At 46.2% G+C, this 25,369-nt stretch overlaps 1 protein-coding gene across 2 annotated transcripts in view; it reads right to left on the reverse strand.

Moving 5' to 3' along the window:
- The window catches only part of LOC115107171 (carbonic anhydrase-related protein 10), a 360,898-nt gene that overhangs the window by 172,893 nt on the left and 162,636 nt on the right, over positions 1-25,369 (reverse strand). For both annotated transcript variants that reach the window (XM_065007875.1, XM_065007874.1), the window contains exon 3: positions 457-599. In XM_065007875.1, the coding sequence (XP_064863947.1) occupies positions 457-599 (143 nt within the window). The remainder of the gene's footprint in view (positions 1-456; positions 600-25,369) is intronic.

The raw sequence follows: 25,369 nt of genomic DNA on the forward strand, positions 1-25,369 counted from the left end.
CAAGGGATTGTGTTTTGTCCTCTGTGGTGGTAACAGATTACTGTGTGTGTGTGAAGCAATACGTATTATGGTTAAATCCTGCCAATGTAGAGTTGAATCCATGAATTAGAAAGCCATCGGGATCCTCTGTAAAGAACTCCACTGTGACAAAGAGTGGGATAAAAATCAGTGAAGCGTTTAGCCAGCAACATTGATCAGGGATCCTTACATGTCATGTTGCCAAACAAACCATACAACAGCATTGTAGAACCACACAATGTTCCCCAAACAAAGCAGAAGGGAACCGACAATGCAGCAACATCCATCACCTCAGCCAATAACCCTGCGTCTGAAATAACACCCTATTCCGGATTTAGAGCACTACTTTTGACCAGAGCCCAGAGTAATGCACAATATAGGGAATATGGTGACATTATGGACGCACCCTGAGAGTTACATTATTGAGTGTTTGTTTACCTTGCGTCCTCCTGTGTTGAGCCGGATGGGCGTGAGGAAGGGGTCAAAGATCATGTGGCTGGTCTCGATGTTGATGGGAGACTGCCTCTTCCCCACGGAGCACAGGTTCCACGCTGAGTTCACTAGCCCCCAGAATGACGGCACTGCAACACACAGAGGTCGAGACAAAACAGTTAGCCTGTGTTGCTAATGACGACATTTCAATAGGGCACAAAACAGTTAGCCTGTGTTGCTAATGACGACATTTCAATAGGGCACAAAACAGTTAGCCTGTGTTGCTAATGACGACATTTCAATAGGGCACAAAACAGTTAGCCTGTGTTGCTAATGACGACATTTCAATAGGGCACAAAACAGTTAGCCTGTGTTGCTAATGACGACATTTCAATAGGGCACAAAACAGTTAGCCTGTGTTGCTAATGACGACATTTCAATAGGGCACAAAACAGTTAGCCTGTGTTGCTAAGCACGACATTTCAATAGGGCACAAAACAGTTAGCATGTATTGCTAACGTCGATGTTTCAATAGGGCGCAAAACAGTTAGCCTGTGTTGCTAATGACGACATTTCAATAGGGCACAAAACAGTTAGCCTGTGTTGCTAATGATGACATTTCAATAGGGCACAAAACAGTTAGCCTGTGTTGCTAATGACGACATTTCAATAGGGCACAAAACAGTTAGCCTGTGTTGCTAATGACGACATTTCAATAGGGCACAAAACAGTTAGCCTGTGTTGCTAATGACGACATTTCAATAGGGCACAAAACAGTTAGCCTGTGTTGCTAATGACGACATTTCAATAGGGCACAAAACAGTTAGCCTGTGTTGCTAAGCACGACATTTCAATAGGGCACAAAACAGTTAGCATGTATTGCTAACGTCGATGTTTCAATAGGGCGCAAAACAGTTAGCCTGTGTTGCTAATGACGACATTTCAATAGGGCACAAAACAGTTAGCCTGTGTTGCTAATGATGACATTTCAATAGGGCACAAAACAGTTAGCCTGTGTTGCTAATGACGACATTTCAATAGGGCACAAAACAGTTAGCCTGTGTTGCTAATGACGACATTTCAATAGGGCACAAAACAGTTAGCCTGTGTTGCTAATGACGACATTTCAATAGGGCACAAAACGGCTAGCCTGTGTTGCTAATGACGACATTTCAATAGGGCACAAAACAGTTAGCCTGTGTTGCTAATGATGACATTTCAATAGGGCACAAAACAGTTAGCCTGTGTTGCTAATGACGACATTTCAATAGGGCACAAAACAGTTAGCCTGTGTTGCTAATGACGACATTTCAATAGGGCGCAAAACAGTTAGCCTGTGTTGCTAATGACGACATTTCAATAGGGCACAAAACGGCTAGCCTGTGTTGCTAAAGAGATAAGACCGGTTACAGGACAAGGTTTTGGCTCTTTGTTAGGGCTGCTCTATGGTGCTATGAAGGTGATAGTAACAATTGGTCCTATGGAAGAGCATAGATAACATGTCAAGTTAGCACACATACACACAGTCCAGGTTGAATTATTGCTCATGTATACAGGTCATCCAGAAGATCCCCAAGCAGGAAATGGATATGTGCAGTTACAGGCTTGCAAAGAACAAAGTTAGCAAACTATAGCCTCATTATCAGCTTCCACTTCTACTGTACTGCTGGAACCGCGCTACCTCTGTCTGTCTGTCTGTCTCTCCCTCTCTGTCTCTCTCTCTCTCTCTCTCTGCCTCTGTCTGTCTCTGTCTGTCTGTCTTTCTCTCTCTCTGTCTGCCTGTCTGTCTCTCTCTCTGCCTCTGTCTCTCTCTGCCTGTCTGTCTGTCTGTCTGTCTGTCTGTCTGTCTGTCTGTCTGTCTGTCTGTCTGTCTGTCTGTCTGCCTCTCTCTCTCTCTCTCTCTGCCTCTCTCTCTCTCTCTGCCTCTGTCTCGCTCTCTCTCTATTTTGTTCTCTCTCTGTGTGTCTCTCTATCAATTCAATTCAATTCAAAGGGCTTTATTGGTATGGCAAACATATGTTTACATTGCCAAATCAAGTGAAATGGATAATGAACAAAAGTGAAATAAACAAATACATTTTTGCTTTACATAAACATTACACTCACAAAAGTTCCAAAGGAATAGTGACATTTCAAATGTCATATTATGGCTATAAACAGTGTTATAACCATAATAAACCGTGTTATAATAGTGTTATAACGATTTGCAAATAGTTATAAGTTATATTTACAATGGTGTTTGTTACTCACTGGTTGCCCTTTCCTTCAAATCAAATCAAATGTTATTTGCCACATGCGCCTAATACAACAGGTGTAGACCTAACAGTGAAATGCTTACTTACAAGCCCTTAACCAACAGGTGTAGACCTAACAGTGAAATGCTCACTTACAAGCCCTTAACCAACAGGTTCCTAGTTTTACTTACAAGAAAACAGGTGTAGACCTAACAGTGAAATGCTTACTTACAAGCCCTTAACCAACAGGTGTAGAGCTAACAGTGAAATGCTTACTTACAAGCCCTTAACCAACAATTCAATTTGAAGAAAAATACCTATAAAAATAAAATAAAGAAAGAAACAATAATTAAAGAACAGCAGTAAAATAACAATAGCGAGGCGATATACAGGAGGAACAATTGAGGAAATATGTAGAAGTAGATAGTTAGTAAAGTGGCTATTGTCATGATGTTGGCCTGGGGGGTAGGTTTATGACAGTCATAAATACCTCTTCCCCCCCCTTTTTCCTCTCTCTACCCTAATGAGGTTACATTTGCAAAACCCTTGGTTAACATAGAGATTCTGGGAACATCAGAAGGTTGGGGGAAATGAACTATATTCTGGTAATCCGACCAATTGTAACGACTGTCGTGGGTTGAAGAAGGTGAGGACCAAGGTGCGGCGTGGTACGTGTTAATCTTCATTTATGAATTGAACACTGAATGAAAAAACAACAAAAGAGAATGAACGAAACCGAAACAGTTCTGTCTGGCACAGAATACAAAAACAGAAAACAACTACCCACAAAACCCAAGTGGGCAAGAGCTACCTAAGTATGGTTCTCAATCAGAAACAACGATAGACAGCTGTCCCTGATTGAGAACCATACCCGGCCAAAAACAAAGAAATACAAAAACAAAGAAATACAAAAACATAGAATAAGGAACATAGAATGCACACCCTAGTCACACCCTGGCCTGACCAAAATAGAGAATAGAGAATAAAACCTCTCTATGGCCAGGGCGTGACACCAATGGAACATATGCGGTGGTACTTAATGAATATGATGTCAGTTCGGTTGTCATCTGAGACATTCTCATCAATGATAAGATGACATAAACTCTACAGTGGAAAGTCTACACATCAGAGTTATCGGATTCACATGGAATTGTTGTTCAATTTAAATGTTTGAATATGAAATTATTTGGGATGAAATGTGATTTTAGCTTCTAAAATGTGAGATTTTCATAAGATAGGGCTCTGCTCAATCAGTGGCAGGCCCCTGTGAAGGGTCATGGGCTATAAAAAATGTCAAACACGCCCTCCTCTCCCTTCCTATATAAGCCCTTGACGACAATGTAACCTCCTGTTCCGAGGACGTGAGGATGATGATCCGATGTCAGAATGGTTCAGATAACAACTACAGAACGAAGCCAACATCAGCGTGAGATTTGGTTGCGAATGTTATGAACTTTGAACTCTTATTCACTACAGAAGTGATACCTCCTAGCCGTTGAGTTAGCAACAGCAGATGCAAACGAGGGTTAGGAAGGAACAGACAGAGTATTCCGTCTATCACCCAACGACGTTACTACAACGTATCCAATTGACAACAAGAGACAATCTAGAGACATTCTAGATGGAAGGCAACACGGCCTTCCATCTACCACCAACCTACCGATGCGCAGGTCAGAGTAAATGTTTATTGCATTTTCCTTTTCCAAATGGGCGGTAATTTAGAATGCATAAGATACTGTATTTACGATAGCACAGCTTTGGCCTTCCTCAGTCTTCCCGCTCCTTCACTCAAACCCAGCCCCTTTTCTGTTGTGTAACAAGCTGTCATATCTGTTCCGCCCGCTAGGGACGTTTTCCTTTATGACGTAATTTGTAATCAAGTTATGATTTAATTATGTGTATGTGTAATTCTGTGTGATTAGTTAGGTATTTAGTAAATCAATTATTTAACCCAATGCTGTATTGCTGATTCAAATTGTTAGCCAGGGTTCGTGCAGATAACCAAGAATTTACAACTTTCAGATGAGACTGAATTAAGATGACGATTAATATTGACTGCTATTGATGTAAAATATTACTAGGTCTTTAAGAGTTTATTTGGAAGATAACAGCTCTATAAATATTATTTTGTGGTGCCCGACTCTCTAGTTAATTACATTTACATGATTAGCTCAATCAGGTAATATTAATTACGGAGAAATTATTTTATAGAATAGCATGTCATATCACTTAATCCGGCATAGCCAAAGACACAACACTATGCATAGATAACAACAGAGAGTAGAAACAGCATAACATAGGGGGGTGCACTGCAAATAATCTGGGTAACCATTTGGTCAGGAGTCTTATAGCTTGGGGTTAGAAGCTGTTTAGAAGGTTCTTAAACCTAGACTTGGCACTCCGGTACCGCTTGCCGTGCGGTAGCAGAGAGAACAGTCTATGAATAGGATGGATGGAGACATTGGCAATTTTTTGGGCCTTCCTCTGACACTGCATGGTATAGAGGTCCTGGATGGCAGGAAGCTTGGCCCCAGTGATGTACTGAGCCCAACGCACTACCCTCTGTAGTGCCTCTGAGCAGTGCCATACCAGGCAGTGATGCAACCCATCAGGATGGTATCGCTGGTGCAGCTGTAGAACCTTTTGAGGATCTGAGGACCCAAATCTTTTGTCTCCTGAGTGGGAATTGGTTTTGTCGTGCCATCTTCACGACTGTCTTGGTGAGCTTGGACCATGTTAGTTTGTTGGTGATGTGGATGCCAAGGGACTTGGAACTCTCAACTCCACTTCAGCCCTGTCGATGAGAATGGGTAGTGCTCGGTCCTCTTTTTCCTGTAGTCCACAATCATCTCCTTTGTCTAGATCATGTTGAGGGAGAAGTTGTTGTCCTTGCATCACACGGTCAGGTCTCTGACCTCCTCCCTATAGGCTGTCTCGTCATTGTCGGTGATCAGGCCTAACACTGTTGTGTCATCGGTAAACTTAACGATGGTGTTGGAGTCCTGCCTGGCTGTGCAGTCATGAGTGAACAGGGGAGTACAGGAGGGGATTGAGCACACAGCCCTGAGGGTTCCCTGTGTTGAGAATCAGCATGGCGGATGTGTTGTTACCTACCCTCACCACCTGGGGGCGGCCCATCAGGAAGTCTAGGATCCAGTTGCAGAGGGAGGTGCACTATGGTGTTGAATGCTGAGCTTTAGCCAATGAATAGCATTCTCACATAGGTGATCCTTTTTTCCAGGTGTGAAAGGGAAGTGTGGAGTGCAATAGAGATTGCATTATCTGTGGATCTGTTGGGGCGGTACGCAAATTGGAGTGGGTCTAGGGTTTCCGGGATAATGGTGTTGATGTACACCATTAAGGCCTTTCAAAGCACTTCATGGCTACAGACGTGAGTGCTACGGGTCGGTAGTCATTTAGGCAGGTTATCTTAGTGTTCTTGGGCACAGGGACTATGGTGGTCTGATTGAAACATGTTGGTATTACAGACTCAGACAGGGAGAGGTTGAAAATTTTACCTAAAAAAACGTTCCCGTTTTAAACAAGATATTTTTTCAGGAAAAGATGCTTGACTATGCATATAATTGACAGCTTTGGAAAGAAAACACTCTGACGTTTCCAAAACTGCAAATATATTATCTGTGAGTGCCACAGAACTGATGCTACAGGCGAAACCAAGATGAAATTTCAAACAGGAAATGCCCCAGATTTTGAAGGCGCTGTGTTCCAATGTCTCCTTATATGCCTGTGAATGCGCCAGGAAAGAGCCTACACTTTCTGTCGTTTCCCCAAGGTGTCTGCAGCATTGTGACGTATTTGTAGGCATATCATTGGAAGATTGACCATAAGAGACTACATTTACCAGGTGCCCGCCTTGGTGTCCTCCGTCGAAATTATTGCGTAATCTCCAGCTGCGTGTATTTTTCCATTTCCTTCAGAGGAGAAACCCAACTGCCACGAATGATTTATCATCGAATAGATATGTGAAAAACACCTTGAGGATTGATTCTAAACAACGTTTGCCATGTTTCTGTCGATATTATGGAGTTAATTTGGAAAAAAGTTTGGCGTTGTAATGACTGAATTTTCGGGGGGTTTTCTTAGCCAAACGTGATGAACAAAACGGAGCGATTTCTCCTGCACAAATAATATTTTTGGAAAAACTGAACATTTGCTATCTAACTGAGAGTCTCCTCATTGAAAACATCCGAAGTTCTTCAAAGGTAAATTATTTTACTTGAATGCTTTTCTTGTTTTTGTGAAAATGTTGCCTGCTGAATGCTAGGCTTAATGCTATGCTAGCTATCAATACTCTTACACAAATGCTTGTGTAGCTATGGTTGAAAAGCATATTTTGAAAATCTGAGATGACAGTGTTGTTAACAAAAGGCTAAGCTTGTGAGTGAATATATTGCTTTCATTTCATTTGCGATTTTCATGAATAGTTAACGTTGCGTTATGGTAATGAGCTTGAGGCTATGATTACGCTCCCGGATACAGGATTGCTCGACGCAAGAAGTTAACGGGATCGATATGACAACAGCCAGTGAAAGTGCAGGGCGCAAAATTCAAAACAACAGAAATCCTCAAACTAAAATTCCTCAAACATACATGTATCTTATACCGTTTTAAAGGTCATCTTGTTGTTAATCCCACCACAGTGTCTGATTTCAAATAGGCTTTACAGCGAAAACGCCACAAACGATTATGTTAGGTCACCACCAACTCACAGAAAAACACAGCCATTTTTCCATCCAAAGAGAGGAGTCACAAAAAGCACAAATAGAGATAAAACTAATCACTAACCTTTGATGATCTTCATCAGATGACACTCATAGGACTTCATGTTACACAATACATGTATGTTTTGTTTGATAAAGTCCATATTTATATAAAAAAATCTCAGTATACATTGGCGGGTTACGTTCACTAGTTTCATAAACATCCGGTGATATTGCAGAGAGCCACATCATTTTACAAAAATACTCATTATAAATGTCGATGACAATACAATTGTTGGACATGGAAATATAGATATACCTCTCCTTAATGCAACCGCTGTGTCAGATTTCAAAAAAACTTTACGGAAAATGCAAACCATGCAATAATCTGAGAACGGCGCTCATTTTTTATATTTTTTATCCGTCATGTTGGAGTCAACAGAAATCAGAAATAACACTATAAATATTCCCTTACCTTTGATGATCTTCATCAGAATGCACTCCCAGGAATCCTAGTTCCACAATAAATGTTTGGTTGGTTCGATAATGTCCATTATTTATGTCCAAGTAGCTACTTTTGTTAGAGCGTTTAGAACACAAATCCAAACGCTCGTGCATGTCCAGCCAAACGTCGGACGAAAACTTCAAAAAGTTATATTACAGGTCGTAGAACATTTCTGGTTGGGGTATGTACATACAGTCACTGTGGGGGAGACATCATTGATGCACTTATTGATGAAGCCAGTGAATGATGTGGTGTACTCCTCAATGCCATCGAAAGGATGTTGGTAGGATATATGTGCTTGTAGGTCGTCCACTTTATTATCGAGTGATTGTACGTTGACCAGTAGTTCCTATGACAAAGGCAGATTACCAACTCGTCGGCGGATCCTCACAAGGCACCCCGATCTCCTTCCACGAAACCTCCGTCTCATTGTCCAGCGAATGACGGGGACGAGGGCCTGTTCGGGTGTCTGGACTAAATCCCTCTCATCCGACTCATTAAAGAAAAATGTCCACTTTAAGGTGAGTAATCGCTGTTCTGATGTCCAGAAGCTCTTTTCGGTTATAAGAGACGGTAGGAGCAACATTATGTACAAAATCAATTACAAATAATGTGAAAAAACAAACAACCCCCCCCTACTGTCTAATACACCACAACCCACCCTACTGTCTAATACACCACAACCCACCCTACTGTCTAATACACCACAACCCCCCCTACTGTCTAATACACCACAACCCCCCCTACTGTCTAATACACCACAACCCCCCTACTGTCTAATACACCACAACCCCCTACTGTCTAATACACCACAACCCACCCCTACTGTCTAATACACCACAACCCACCCCTACTGTCTAATACACCACAACCCACCCCTACTGTCTAATACACCACAACCCACCCCTACTGTCTAATACACCACAACCCACCCCTACTGTCTAATACACCACAACCCACCCCTACTGTCTAATACACCACAACCCACCCTACTGTCTAATACACCACAACCCCCCTACTGTCTAATACACCACAACCCACCCTACTGTCTAATACACCACAACCCACCCTACTGTCTAATACACCACAACCCACCCTACTGTCTAATACACCACAACCCACCCTACTGTCTAATACACCACAACCCACCCCTACTGTCTAATACACCACAACCCACCCTACTGTCTAATACACCACAACCCACCCCTACTGTCTAATACACCACAACCCACCCCTACTGTCTAATACACCACAACCCACCCTACTGTCTAATACACCACAACCCACCCCTACTGTCTAATACACCACAACCCACCCCTACTGTCTAGTACACCACAACCCACCCCTACTGTCTAGTACACCACAACCCACCCCTACTGTCTAATACACCACAACCCCCCTACTGTCTAATACACCACAACCCACCCTACTGTCTAATACACCACAACCCACCCTACTGTCTAATACACCACAACCCACCCCTACTGTCTACACCACAACCCACCCTACTGTCTAATACACCACAACCCACCCTACTGTCTAATACACCACAACCCACCCTACTGTCTAATACACCACAACCCACCCTACTGTCTAATACACCACAACCCACCCTACTGTCTAATACACCCACAACCCACCCTACTGTCTAATACACCACAACCCACCCCTACTGTCTAATACACCACAACCCACCCCTACTGTCTAATACACCACAACCCACCCTACTGTCTAGTACACCACAACCCACCCTACTGTCTAATACACCACAACCCACCCTACTGTCTAATACACCACAACCCACCCTACTGTCTAATACACCACAACCCACCCCTACTGTCTAATACACCACAACCCACCCTACTGTCTAATACACCACAACCCACCCTACTGTCTAATACACCACAACCCACCCTACTGTCTAATACACCACAACCCACCCCTACTGTCTAATACACCACAACCCACCCTACTGTCTAATACACCACAACCCACCCTACTGTCTAATACACCACAACCCACCCCTACTGTCTAATACACCACAACCCACCCTACTGTCTAATACACCACAACCCACCCCTACTGTCTAATACACCACAACCCACCCCTACTGTCTAATACACCACAACCCACCCTACTGTCTAATACACCACAACCCACCCTACTGTCTAATACACCACAACCCACCCCTACTGTCTAATACACCACAACCCACCCCTACTGTCTAATACACCACAACCCACCCCTACTGTCTAATACACCACAACCCACCCCTACTGTCTAATACACCACAACCCACCCTACTGTCTAATACACCACAACCCACCCCTACTGTCTAATGCACCACAACCCACCCCTACTGTCTAATACACCACAACCCACCCTACTGTCTAATACACCACAACCCACCCTACTGTCTAATACACCACAACCCACCCCTACTGTCTAATACACCACAACCCACCCTACTGTCTAATACACCACAACCCACCCCTACTGTCTAATACACCACAACCCACCCCTACTGTCTAATACACCACAACCCACCCCTACTGTCTAATACACCACAACCCACCCTACTGTCTAATACACCACAACCCACCCCTACTGTCTAATACACCACAACCCACCCCTACTGTCTAATACACCACAACCCACCCCTACTGTCTAATACACCACAACCCACCCCTACTGTCTAATACACCACAACCCACCCCTACTGTCTAATACACCACAACCCACCCTACTGTCTAATACACCACAACCCACCCTACTGTCTAATACACCACAACCCACCCCTACTGTCTAATACACCACAACCCACCCCTACTGTCTAATACACCACAACCCACCCCTACTGTCTAATACACCACAACCCACCCTACTGTCTAATACACCACAACCCACCCCTACTGTCTAATACACCACAACCCACCCTACTGTCTAATACACCACAACCCACCCCTACTGTCTAATACACCACAACCCACCCTACTGTCTAATACACCACAACCCACCCTACTGTCTAATACACCACAACCCACCCCTACTGTCTAATACACCACAACCCACCCCTACTGTCTAATACACCACAACCCACCCCTACTGTCTAATACACCACAACCCACCCCTACTGTCTAATACACCACAACCCACCCCTACTGTCTAATACACCACAACCCACCCCTACTGTCTAATACACCACAACCCACCCTACTGTCTAATACACCACAACCCACCCCTACTGTCTAATACACCACAACCCACCCTACTGTCTAATACACCACAACCCACCCCTACTGTCTAATACACCACAACCCACCCCTACTGTCTAATACACCACAACCCACCCTACTGTCTAATACACCACAACCCACCCCTACTGTCTAATACACCACAACCCACCCCTACTGTCTAATACACCACAACCCACCCCTACTGTCTAATACACCACAACCCACCCCTACTGTCTAATACACCACAACCCACCCCTACTGTCTAATACACCACAACCCACCCCTACTGTCTAATACACCACAACTGTCTAATACACCACAACCCACCCCTACTGTCTAATACACCACAACCCACCCCTACTGTCTAATACACCACAACCCACCCCTACTGTCTAATACACCACAACCCACCCCTACTGTCTAATACACCACAACCCCCCCTACTGTCTAATACACCACAACCCACCCCTACTGTCTAATACACCACAACCCACCCCTACTGTCTAATACACCACAACCCACCCCTACTGTCTAATACACCACACACCACAACCCCCCCTACTGTCTAATACACCACAACCCACCCCTACTGTCTAATACACCACAACCCCCCCTACTGTCTAATACACCACAACCCACCCCTACTGTCTAATACACCACAACCCCCCTACTGTCTAATACACCACAACCCACCCCTACTGTCTAATACACCACAACCCACCCCTACTGTCTAATACACCACAACCCACCCTACTGTCTAATACACAACACAACCCACCTAATACACCACTGTCTAATACACCACAACCCACCCCTACTGTCTAATACACCACAACCCACCCCTACTGTCTAATACACCACAACCCCCCTACTGTCTAATACACCACAACCCCCCCTACTGTCTAATACACCACAACCCCCCCCTACTGTCTAATACACCACAACCCACCCCTACTGTCTAATACACCACAACCCCCTACTGTCTAATACACCAACCCCCCCTACTGTCTAATACACCACAACCCACCCCTACTGTCTAATACACCACAACCCACCCCTACTGTCTAATACACCACAACCCACCCCTACTGTCTAATACACCACAACCCACCCCTACTGTCTAATACACCACAACCCACCCCTACTGTCTAATACACCACAACCCACCCCTACTGTCTAATACACCACAACCCACCCTACTGTCTAATACACCACAACCCACCCCTACTGTCTAATACACCACAACCCACCTGCTGTCCACCACAACCCACCCCTACTGTCTAATACACCACAACCCACCCCTACTGTCTAATACACCACAACCCACCCCTACTGTCTAATACACCACAACCCACCCCTACTGTCTAATACACCACAACCCCCCTACTGTCTAATACACCACAACCCACCCCTACTGTCTAATACACCACAACCCACCCCTACTGTCTAATACACCACAACCCACCCCTACTGTCTAATACACCACAACCCACCCCTACTGTCTAATACACCACAACCCACCCCTACTGTCTAATACACTCACAACCCACCCCTACTGTCTAATACACCACAACCCTACTGTCTAATACACCAACCCCCCTACTACTGTCTAGTACACCACAACCCACCCCTACTGTCTAATACACCACAACCCACCCCTACTGTCTAATACACCACAACCCACCCCTACTGTCTAATACACCACAACCCACCCCTAACAACCACCCCAACCCCCCCTACTGTCTAATACACCACAACCCACCTACTGTCTAATACACCACAACCCACCCCTACTGTCTAATACACCACAACCCACCCCTACTGTCTAATACACCACAACCCACCCCTACTGTCTAATACACCACAACCCACCCCTACTGTCTAATACACCACAACCCACCCCTACTGTCTAATACACCACAACCCACCCCTACTGTCTAATACACCACAACCCACCCCTACTGTCTAATACACCACAACCCACCCCTACTGTCTAGTACACCACAACCCACCCCTACTGTCTAATACACCACAACCCACCCTACTGTCTAATACACCACAACCCCCCTACTGTCTAATACACCACAACCCACCCCTACTGTCTAATACACCACAACCCCACCCCTACTGTCTAATACACCACAACCCACCCCTACTGTCTAATACACCACAACCCACCCCTACTGTCTAATACATTACAACCCACCCCTACTGTCTAATACACCACAACCCACCCCTACTGTCTAATACATTACAACCCACCCCTACTGTCTACACCAACCCACCCTACTGTCTAATACACCACAACCCACCCCTACTGTCTAATACATTACAACCCACCCCTACTGTCTAATACACCACAACCCCCCTACTGTCTAATACACCACAACCCACCCCTACTGTCTAATACATTACAACCCACCCCTACTGTCTAATACACCACAACCCACCCCTACTGTCTAATACACCACAACCCACCCCTACTGTCTAATACACCACAACCCCCCTACTGTCTAGTACACCACACCAACCCACCCCTACTGTCTAGTACACCACAACCCACCCCTACTGTCTAATACACCACAACCCACCCCTACTGTCTAGTACACCACAACCCCCCCTACTGTCTAATACACCACAACCCACCTACTGTCTAATACACCACAACCCACCCCTACTGTCTAATACACCACAACCCACCCCTACTGTCTAATACACCACAACCCACCCCTACTGTCTAATACACCACAACCCACCCCTACTGTCTAATACACCACAACCCACCCCTACTGTCTAATACACCACAACCCCCCCTACTGTCTAATACACCACAACCCCCCCTACTGTCTAATACACCACAACCCACCCCTACTGTCTAATACACCACAACCCACCCCTACTGTCTAATACACCACAACCCCTACTGTCTAATACACCACAACCCACCCCTACTGTCTAATACACCACAACCCACCCCTACTGTCTAATACACCACAACCCACCCCTACTGTCTAATACACCACAACCCACCCCTACTGTCTAATACACCACAACCCACCCCTACTGTCTAATACACCACAACCCACCCTACTGTCTAATACACCACAACCCCCCCTGCTGTCTAATACACCACAACCCACCCTACTGTCTAATACACCACAACCCACCCCTACTGTCTAATACACCACAACCCACCCTACTGTCTAATACACCACAACCCACCCCTACTGTCTAATACACCACAACCCACCCCTACTGTCTAGTACACCACAACCCACCCCTACTGTCTAATACACCACAACCCACCCCTACTGTCTAATACACCACAACCCACCCTACTGTCTAATACACCACAACCCACCCCTACTGTCTAGTACACCACAACCCACCCCTACTGTCTAATACACCACAACCCACCCTACTGTCTAATACACCACAACCCACCCCTACTGTCTAATACACCACAACCCACCCCTACTGTCTAATACACCACAACCCACCCCTACTGTCTAATACACCACAACCCACCCCTACTGTCTAATACACCACAACCCACCCCTACTGTCTAGTACACCACAACCCACCCCTACTGTCTAGTACACCACCCCCCTGCAACCCCCTACTGTCTAATCCACCACAACTGTCTAACCACAACCCTACTGTCTGGTACACCACAACCCACCCCTACTGTCTAGTACACCACAACCCACCCCTACTGTCTAATACACCACAACCCACCCTACTGTCTAATACACCACAACCCACCCCTACTGTCTAGTACACCACAACCCACCCCTACTGTCTAATACACCACAACCCCCCTACTGTCTAATACACCACAACCCCCCCTACTGTCTAGTACACCACAACCCACCCCTACTGTCTAGTACACCACAACCCACCCCTACTGTCTAATACACCACAACCCCCTACTGTCTAATACACCACAACCCACCCTACTGTCTAGTACACCACAACCCACCCCTACTGTCTAATACACCACAACCCACCCCTACTGTCTAATACACCACAACCCACCCCTACTGTCTAATACACCACAACCCACCCCTACTGTCTAATACACCACAACCCCCTACTGTCTAATACACCACAACCCCCTACTGTCTAATAACCAACCCCCTACTGTCTAGTACACCACAACCCCTACTGTCTAATACACCACAACCCCCCTACTGTCTAATACACCACAACCCCTACTGTCTAACACCACAACCCACCCTACTGTCTAATACACCACAACCCACCCCTACTGTCTAATACACCACAACCCCCCTACTGTCTAATACACCACAACCCACCCCTACTGTCTAATACACCACAACCCACCCCTACTGTCTAATACACCACAACCCCCCTACTACTGTCTAGTACACCACAACCCCCCCTACTGTCTAATACACCACAACCCACCCCTACTGTCTAATACACCACAACCCACCCCTACTGTCTAATACACCACAACCCACCCCTACTGTCTAATACACCACAACCCACCCCTACTGTCTAGTACACCACAACCCACCCCTACTGTCTAATACACCACAACCCCTACTGTCTAACACCACAACCCCCCCCTACTGTCTAGTACACCACAAACCCCTGCTGTCTAGTACACCACAACCCCCTACTGTCTAATACACCACAACCCCCCTACTGTCTAGTACACCACAACCCCCCTACTGTCTAGTACACCACAACCCCCCTACTGTCTAATACACCACAACCCCCCCTACTGTCTAATACACCACAACCCCCTACTGTCTAGTACACCACAACCCCCCTACTGTCTAATACACCACAACCCACCCCTACTGTCTAGTACACCACAACCCCCCTACTGTCTAATACACCACAACCCACCCCTACTGTCTAACACTGGCCACCCTACTGTCTAGTACACCACAACCCACCCTACTGTCTAATACACCACAACCCACCCCTACTGTCTAGTACACCACAACCCACCCCTACTGTCTAATACACCACAACCCACCCCTGTCTAGTACACCACAACCCCCCTACTGTCTAGTACACCACAACCCACCCCTACTGTCTAATACACCACAACCCACCCCTACTGTCTAATACACCACAACCCACCCCTACTGTCTAATACACCACAACCCCCCCTACTGTCTAATACACCACAACCCACCCTACTGTCTAATACACCACAACCCACCCCTACTGTCTAATACACCACAACCCACCCCTACTGTCTAGTACACCACAACCCACCCTACTGTCTAATACACCACAACCCACCCTACTGTCTAATACACCACAACCCACCCCTACTGTCTAATACACCACAACCCACCCCTACTGTCTAGTACACCACAACCCACCCTACTGTCTAATACACCACAACCCACCCCTACTGTCTAATACACCACAACCCACCCCTACTGTCTAATACACCACAACCCACCCCTACTGTCTAATACACCACAACCCACCCCTACTGTCTAGTACACCACAACCCACCCTACTGTCTAATACACCACAACCCACCCTGCTGTCTAATACACCACAACCCACCCCTACTGTCTAATACACCACAACCCCCCCCTACCACAACCCACCCCTACTGTCTAGTACACCACAACCCACCCCTACTGTCTAGTACACCACAACCCACCCCTACTGTCTAGTACACCACAACCCACCCTACTGTCTAATACACCACAACCCACCCCTACTGTCTAATACACCACAACCCACCCCTACTGTCTAATACACCACAACCCCCCTACTGTCTAATACACCACAACCCCCCCTACTGTCTAATACACCACAACCCACCCCTACTGTCTAGTACACCACAACCCACCCCTACTGTCTAATACACCACAACCCACCCCTACTGTCTAATACACCACAACCCACCCCTACTGTCTAGTACACCACAACCCACCCCTACTGTCTAATACACCACAACCCACCCCTACTGTCTAATACACCACAACCCACCCCTACTGTCTAATACACCACAACCCACCCCTACTGTCTAATACACCACAACCCACCCCTACTGTCTAGTACACCACAACCCCCTACTGTCTAATACACCACAACCCACCCCTGCTGTCTAATACACACCCACAAACCCACCCCTACTGTCTAGTACACCACAACCCTACTGTCTAATACACCACAACCACCCCTACTGTCTAATACACCACAACCCCCCTACTGTCTAGTACACCACAACCCACCCCTACTGTCTAACACCACAACCCCCCTACTGTCTAATACACCACAACCCACCCCTACTGTCTAGTACACCACAACCCACCCTACTGTCTAATACACCACAACCCACCCCTACTGTCTAATACACCACAACCCACCCCTACTGTCTAATACACCACAACCCACCCCTACTGTCTAATACACCACAACCCACCCCTACTGTCTAATACACCACAACCCACCCCTACTGTCTAATACACCACAACCCCCTACTGTCTAGTACACCACAACCCACCCCTACTGTCTAGTACACCACAACCCCCCTACTGTCTAATACACCACAACCCCCCTACTGTCTAGTACACCACAACCCACCCCTACTGTCTAGTACACCACAACCCCCCTACTGTCTAATACACCACAACCCCCCCTACTGTCTAGTACACCACAACCCCCCTACTGTCTAATACACCACAACCCCCCCTACTGTCTAGTACACCACAACCCCTACTGTCTAATACACCACAACCCCCTGCTGTCTAGTACACCACAACCCCCTACTGTCTAATACACCACAACCCCACAACCCACCCTACTGTCTAGTACACCACAACCCCCCTACTGTCTAACCCCCCTGCTGTCTAGTACACCACAACCCCCCTACTGTCTAATACACCACAACCCCCCTACTGTCTAGTACACCACAACCCCTGCTGTCTAACACCACAACCCCCCTACTGTCTAATACACCACAACCCCCCCTACTGTCTAGTACACCACAACCCCCCTACTGTCTAGTACACCCCCCTGCAACCCCCCCCTACTGTCTAATACACCACAACCCCTACTGTCTAATACACCACAACCCCCTACTGTCTAGTACACCACAACCCACCCCTACTGTCTAGTACACCACAACCCCTACTGTCTAGTACACCACAACCCCCCTACTGTCTAATACACCACAACCCCCCCTACTGTCTAGTACACCACAACCCACCCCTACTGTCTAGTATACACCACAACCCACCCCTACTGTCTAATACACCACAACCCTCACCCTACTGTCTAATACACCACAACCCACCCTACTGTCTAGTACACCACAACCCACCCCTACTGTCTAATACACCACAACCCACCCCTACTGTCTACACACCACAACCCACCCCTACTGCCCCACAACCCCCTACTGTCTAATACACCACAACCCACCCCTACTGTCTAATACACCACAACCCACCCTACTGTCTAATACACCACAACCCACCCCTACTGTCTAGTACACCACAACCCACCCCTACTGTCTAATACACCACAACCCACCCCTACTGTCTAGTACACCACAACCCACCCCTACTGTCTAATACACCACAACCCACCCCTACTGTCTAATACACCACAACCCACCCCTACTGTCTAATACACCACAACCCACCCCTACTGTCTAATACACCACAACCCCTACTGTCTAGTACACCACAACCCACCCCTACTGTCTAATACACCACAACCCACCCCTACTGTCTAATACACCACAACCCACCCCTACTGTCTACATACACTGTCTACAACCCACCCCTACTGTCTAATACACCACAACCCACCCCTACTGTCTAATACATTACAACACTGTCTAGTAATTACACCCACTACTGTCTAGTACACCACAACCCCCTACTGTCTAATACACCTACTGTCTAGTACACCACAACCCACCCTACTGTCTAGTACACCACAACCCCCTACTGTCTAATACACCACTGTCTAGTAATACACCACAACCCACCCCTACTGTCTAGTACACAACCCCCCTACTGTCTAATAACCCAACCCCCCCTACTGTCTAGTACACCACAACCCACACCCTACTGTCTAATACATTACAACCCCCCTACTGTCTAGTACACCACAACCCCTACTGTCTAATACCCACACCCCTGTCTAGTACACCACAACCCCTACTGTCTAGTACACCTACTGTCTAATACACCACAACCCACCCTACTGTCTAGTACACCACAACCCCTACATCTACACCCAACCCCTACTGTCTAGTACACCACAACCCACCCCTACTGTCTAGTACACCACCCTACTGTCTAATACACCCAACCCCCCCTACTGTCTAATACACTACAACCCCCCTAACCCACAACCCACCCCTACTGTCTAATACACCACAACCCCCCTACTGTCTAATACACCACAACCCACCCCTACTGTCTAATACATTACAACCCCCCTACTGTCTAATACACCCCCTACTGTCTAATACACCACAACCCTACTGTCTAATACACCACAACCCACCCCTACTGTCTAATACACCACAACCCACCCCTACTGTCTAATACACCACAACCCACCCCTACTGTCTAATACACCACAACCCACCCCTACTGTCTAATACACCACAACCCACCCCTACTGTCTAGTACACCACAACCCACCCCTACTGTCTAATACACCACAACCCACCCCTACTGTCTAATACACCACAACCCACCCTACTGTCTAGTACACCACAACCCACCCTACTGTCTAATACACCACAACCCACCCCTACTGTCTAATACACCACAACCCACCCCTACTGTCTAGTACACCACAACCCACCCCTACTGTCTAATACACCACAACCCACCCCCTACTGTCTAATACACCACAACCCACCCTACTGTCTAATACACCACAACCCCCCTACTGTCTAGTACACCACAACCCCCCTACTGTCTAATACATTACAACCCACCCCACCCCTACTGTCTAATACATTACAACCCACCCCTACTGTCTAATACATTACAACCCACCCCTACTGTCTACACCACAACCCCCCTACTGTCTAATACACCACAACCCACCCCTACTGTCTAGTACATTACAACCCACCCCTACTGTCCACACCACAACCCACCCTACTGTCTAATACATTACAACCCACCCCTACTGTCTAATACACCACAACCCACCCCTACTGTCTAATACATTACAACCCACCCCTACTGTCTAATACATTACAACCCACCCTACTGTCTAATACACCACAACCCCCCTACTGTCTAATACATTACAACCCCTACTGTCTAATACATTACAACCCCCCCAACTGTCTAATACATTACAACCCACCCCTACTGTCTAATACATTACCCTAACACCACCCTACTGTCTAATACACCACAACCCACCCTACTGTCTACACCACAACCCACCCCTACTGTCTACACCACAACACTGTCTAATACATTACAACCCCCTACTGTCTAGTACACCACAACCCACCCTACTGTCTAATACACCACACAACCACCCCTACTGTCTAATACATTACAACCCACCCCTACTGTCTAATACATTACAACCCACCCCTACTGTCTAATACATTACAACCCCCCCTACTGTCTACCCACAACCCCCTGTCTAATACACCACACTGTCTAGTACACCACAACCCACCCTACTGTCTAATACATTACAACCCCCCTACTGTCTAATACATTACAACCCACCCTACTGTCTAATACATTACAACCCACCCCTACTGTCTAATACATTACAACCCACCCCTACTGTCTAGTACACCACAACCCACCCTACTGTCTAATACATTACAACCCCCCCTACTGTCTAATACATTACAACCCACCCCTACTGTCTAATACACTACAACCCACCCCTACTGTCTAATACATTACAACCCACCCCTACTGTCTAATACACCACAACCCCCCTACTGTCTAATACATTACAACCCACCCCTACTGTCTAATACACCACAACCCACCCTACTGTCTAATACATTACAACCCACCCCTACTGTCTAATACATTACAACAACCCACCCTACTGTCTAATACATTACAACCCACCCTACTGTCTAATACATTACAACCCACCCCTACTGTCTAATACATTACAACCCCCCCTACTGTCTAATACATTACAACCCACCCTACTGTCTAATACATTACAACCCACCCCTACTGTCTAATACATTACAACCCACCCCTACTGTCTAATACATTACAACCCACCCCTACTGTCTAATACACCACAACCCACCCTACTGTCTAATACATTACAACCCCCCTACTGTCTAATACATTACAACCCACCCCTACTGTCTAATACACCACAACCCCCCTACTGTCTAGTACACCACAACCCACCCTACTGTCTAATACATTACAACCCCTACTGTCTAATACATTACAACCCCCTACTGTCTAATACATTACAACCCCCCCTACTGTCTAATACACCACAACCCCCCCTACTGTCTAATACATTACAACCCCTACTGTCTAATACATTACAACCCCCCTACTGTCTAATACATTACAACCCACCCCCTACTGTCTAATACATTACAACCCACCCCTACTGTCTAATACACCACAACCCACCCTACTGTCTAATACATTACAACCCACCCCTACTGTCTAATACACCACAACCCCCCTACTGTCTAATACATTACAACCCCCCCTACTGTCTAATACACCACAACCCACCCTACTGTCTAATACATTACAACCCCCCTACTGTCTAATACATTACAACCCCCCCTACAACATTACAACCCTACTGTCTAATACATTACAACCCACCCTACTGTCTAATACATTACAACCCACCCTACTGTCTAATACATTACAACCCCCCCTGCTGTCTAATACACCACAACCCACCCTACTGTCTAATACACCACAACCCACCCCTACTGTCTAGTACACCACAACCCACCCTACTGTCTAATACATTACAACCCACCCCTACTGTCTAATACACCACAACCCACCCTACTGTCTAATACATTACAACCCACCCTACTGTCTAATACATTACAACCCACCCCTACTGTCTAATACATTACAACCCACCCTACTGTCTAATACACCACAACCCACCCCTACTGTCTAATACATTACAACCCACCCTACTGTCTAATACACCACAACCCACCCTACTGTCTAATACATTACAACCCCCCTACTGTCTAATACATTACAACCCACCCCTACTGTCTAATACACCACAACCCACCCCTACTGTCTAATACATTACAACCCACCCTACTGTCTAATACATTACAACCCACCCCTACTGTCTAATACACCACAACCCACCCCTACTGTCTAATACATTACAACCCACCCCTACTGTCTAATACATTACTGTCTAATACACCACAACCCCCCCTACTGTCTAATACATTACAACCCACCCTACTGTCTAGTACACTGTACTGTCTAATACACCACAACCCACCCCTACTGTCTAGTACACCAACCCCCCTGTCTAATACATTACAACCCACCCCTACTGTCTAATACATTACAACCCACCCCTACTGTCTAATACATTACAACCCCCCCTACTGTCTAATACACCACAACCCCCTACTGTCTACATTACAACCCCCCTACTGTCTAATACATTACAACCCACCCCTACTGTCTAATACACCACAACCCACCCTACTGTCTAATACATTACAACCCACCCTACTGTCTAATACATTACAACCCACCCCTACTGTCTAATACACCACAACCCCCCCCTACTGTCTAATACATTACAACCCACCCCTACTGTCTAATACATTACAACCCACCCCCTACTGTCTAATACACCACAACCCCCTACTGTCTAATACATTACAACCCCCCCTACTGTCTAATACACCACAACCCACCCTACTGTCTAATACATTACAACCCCCCTACTGTCTATTACACCACAACCCACCCTACTGTCTAATACATTACAACCCACCCCTACTGTCTAGTACATTACAACCCACCCTACTGTCTAATACACCACAACCCCCCCTACTGTCTAATACACCACAACCCAACCCCCCTACTGTCTAATACATTACAACCCACCCTACTGTCTAATACATTACAACCCACCCCTACTGTCTAATACATTACAACCCACCCTACTGTCTAATACATTACAACCCACCCCTACTGTCTAATACATTACAACCCACCCCTACTGTCTAATACACCACAACCCACCCTACTGTCTAATACATTACAACCCCCCTACTGTCTAATACACCACAACCCACCCCTACTGTCTAATACATTACAACCCCCCCTACTGTCTAATACATTACAACCCACCCCTACTGTCTAATACATTACAACCCCCCTACTGTCTAATACATTACAACCCCTACCCCTACTGTCTAATACATTACAACCCCCCTACTGTCTAATACATTACAACCCCCCCTACTGTCTAATACATTACAACCCACCCCTACTGTCTAATACATTACAACCCCCCTACTGTCTAATACATTACAACCCCCCCTACTGTCTAATACATTACAACCCCCTACTGTCTAATACACCACAACCCACCCCTACTGTCTAATACATTACAACCCACCCCTACTGTCTAATACATTACAACCCCCCTACTGTCTAATACATTACAACCCCCCTACTGTCTAGTACACATTACAACCCCCCTACTGTCTAATACATTACAACCCCTACTGTCTAATACACCACAACCCCCCTGCTGTCTAATACACTACAACCCCCCTACTGTCTAATACATTACAACCCACCCTACTGTCTAATACATTACAACCCCCCCTACTGTCTAATACATTACAACCTACTGTCTAATACATTACAACCCACCCCTACTGTCTAATTACACATTACAACCCCCCCCTACTGTCTAATACATTACAACCCCCCCCTACTGTCTAATACATTACAACCCCCCCTACTGTCTAATACATTACAACCCCCCTACTGTCTAATACATTACAACCCACCCCTACTGTCTAATACATTACAACCCCCCCTACTGTCTAATACATTACAACCCACCCCTACTGTCTAATACATTACAACCCCCCTACTGTCTAATACATTACAACCCACCCCTACTGTCTAATACATTACAACCCCCCTACTGTCTAATACACCACAACCCACCCCTACTGTCTAATACATTACAACCCACCCCTACTGTCTAATACATTACAACCCCCTACTGTCTAATACATTACAACCCACCCCTACTGTCTAATACATTACAACCCACCCCTACTGTCTAATACATTACAACCCACCCTACTGTCTAATACATTACAACCCACCCTACTGTCTAATACATTACAACCCCCCTACTGTCTAATACATTACAACCCACCCTACTGTCTAATACATTACAACCCACCCCTACTGTCTAATACATTACAACCCCCCTACTGTCTAATACATTACAACCCCCCTACTGTCTGTACACCACAACCCACCCTACTGTCTAATACATTACAACCCCCCCCTACTGTCTAGTACATTACAACCCACCCCTACTGTCTAATACATTACAACCCCCCCTACTGTCTAATACATTACAACCCACCCTACTGTCTAATACATTACAACCCACCCTGCTGTCTAATACATTACAACCCCCCCTACTGTCTAATACATTACAACCCACCCCTACTGTCTAATACATTACAACCCACCCCTACTGTCTAATACATTACAACCCCCTACTGTCTAGTACATTACAACCCACCCTACTGTCTAATACATTACAACCCCCCTCTGTCTAATACATTACAACCCACCCCTACTGTCTAATACATTACAACCCCCCCTACTGTCTAATACATTACAACCAACCCCCCTACTGTCTAATACATTACAACCCCCCTACTGTCTAATACATTACAACCCACCCCTACTGTCTAATACACCACAACCCCCCTACTGTCTAATACATTACAACCCCCCCTACTGTCTAATACATTACAACCCCCCTACTGTCTAATACATTACAACCCACCCCTACTGTCTAATACACCACAACCCCTACTGTCTAATACACCAACCCACCCCTACTGTCTAATACACCACAACCCCCCTACTGTCTAATACATTACAACCCACCCCTACTGTCTAATACATTACAACCCACCCTACTGTCTAATACATTACAACCCCCCTACTG

Source organism: Oncorhynchus nerka, linkage group LG23 (assembly GCF_034236695.1).
Source record: "Oncorhynchus nerka isolate Pitt River linkage group LG23, Oner_Uvic_2.0, whole genome shotgun sequence".
In the NCBI taxonomy this organism is placed as follows: Eukaryota; Metazoa; Chordata; class Actinopteri; order Salmoniformes; family Salmonidae; genus Oncorhynchus; species Oncorhynchus nerka.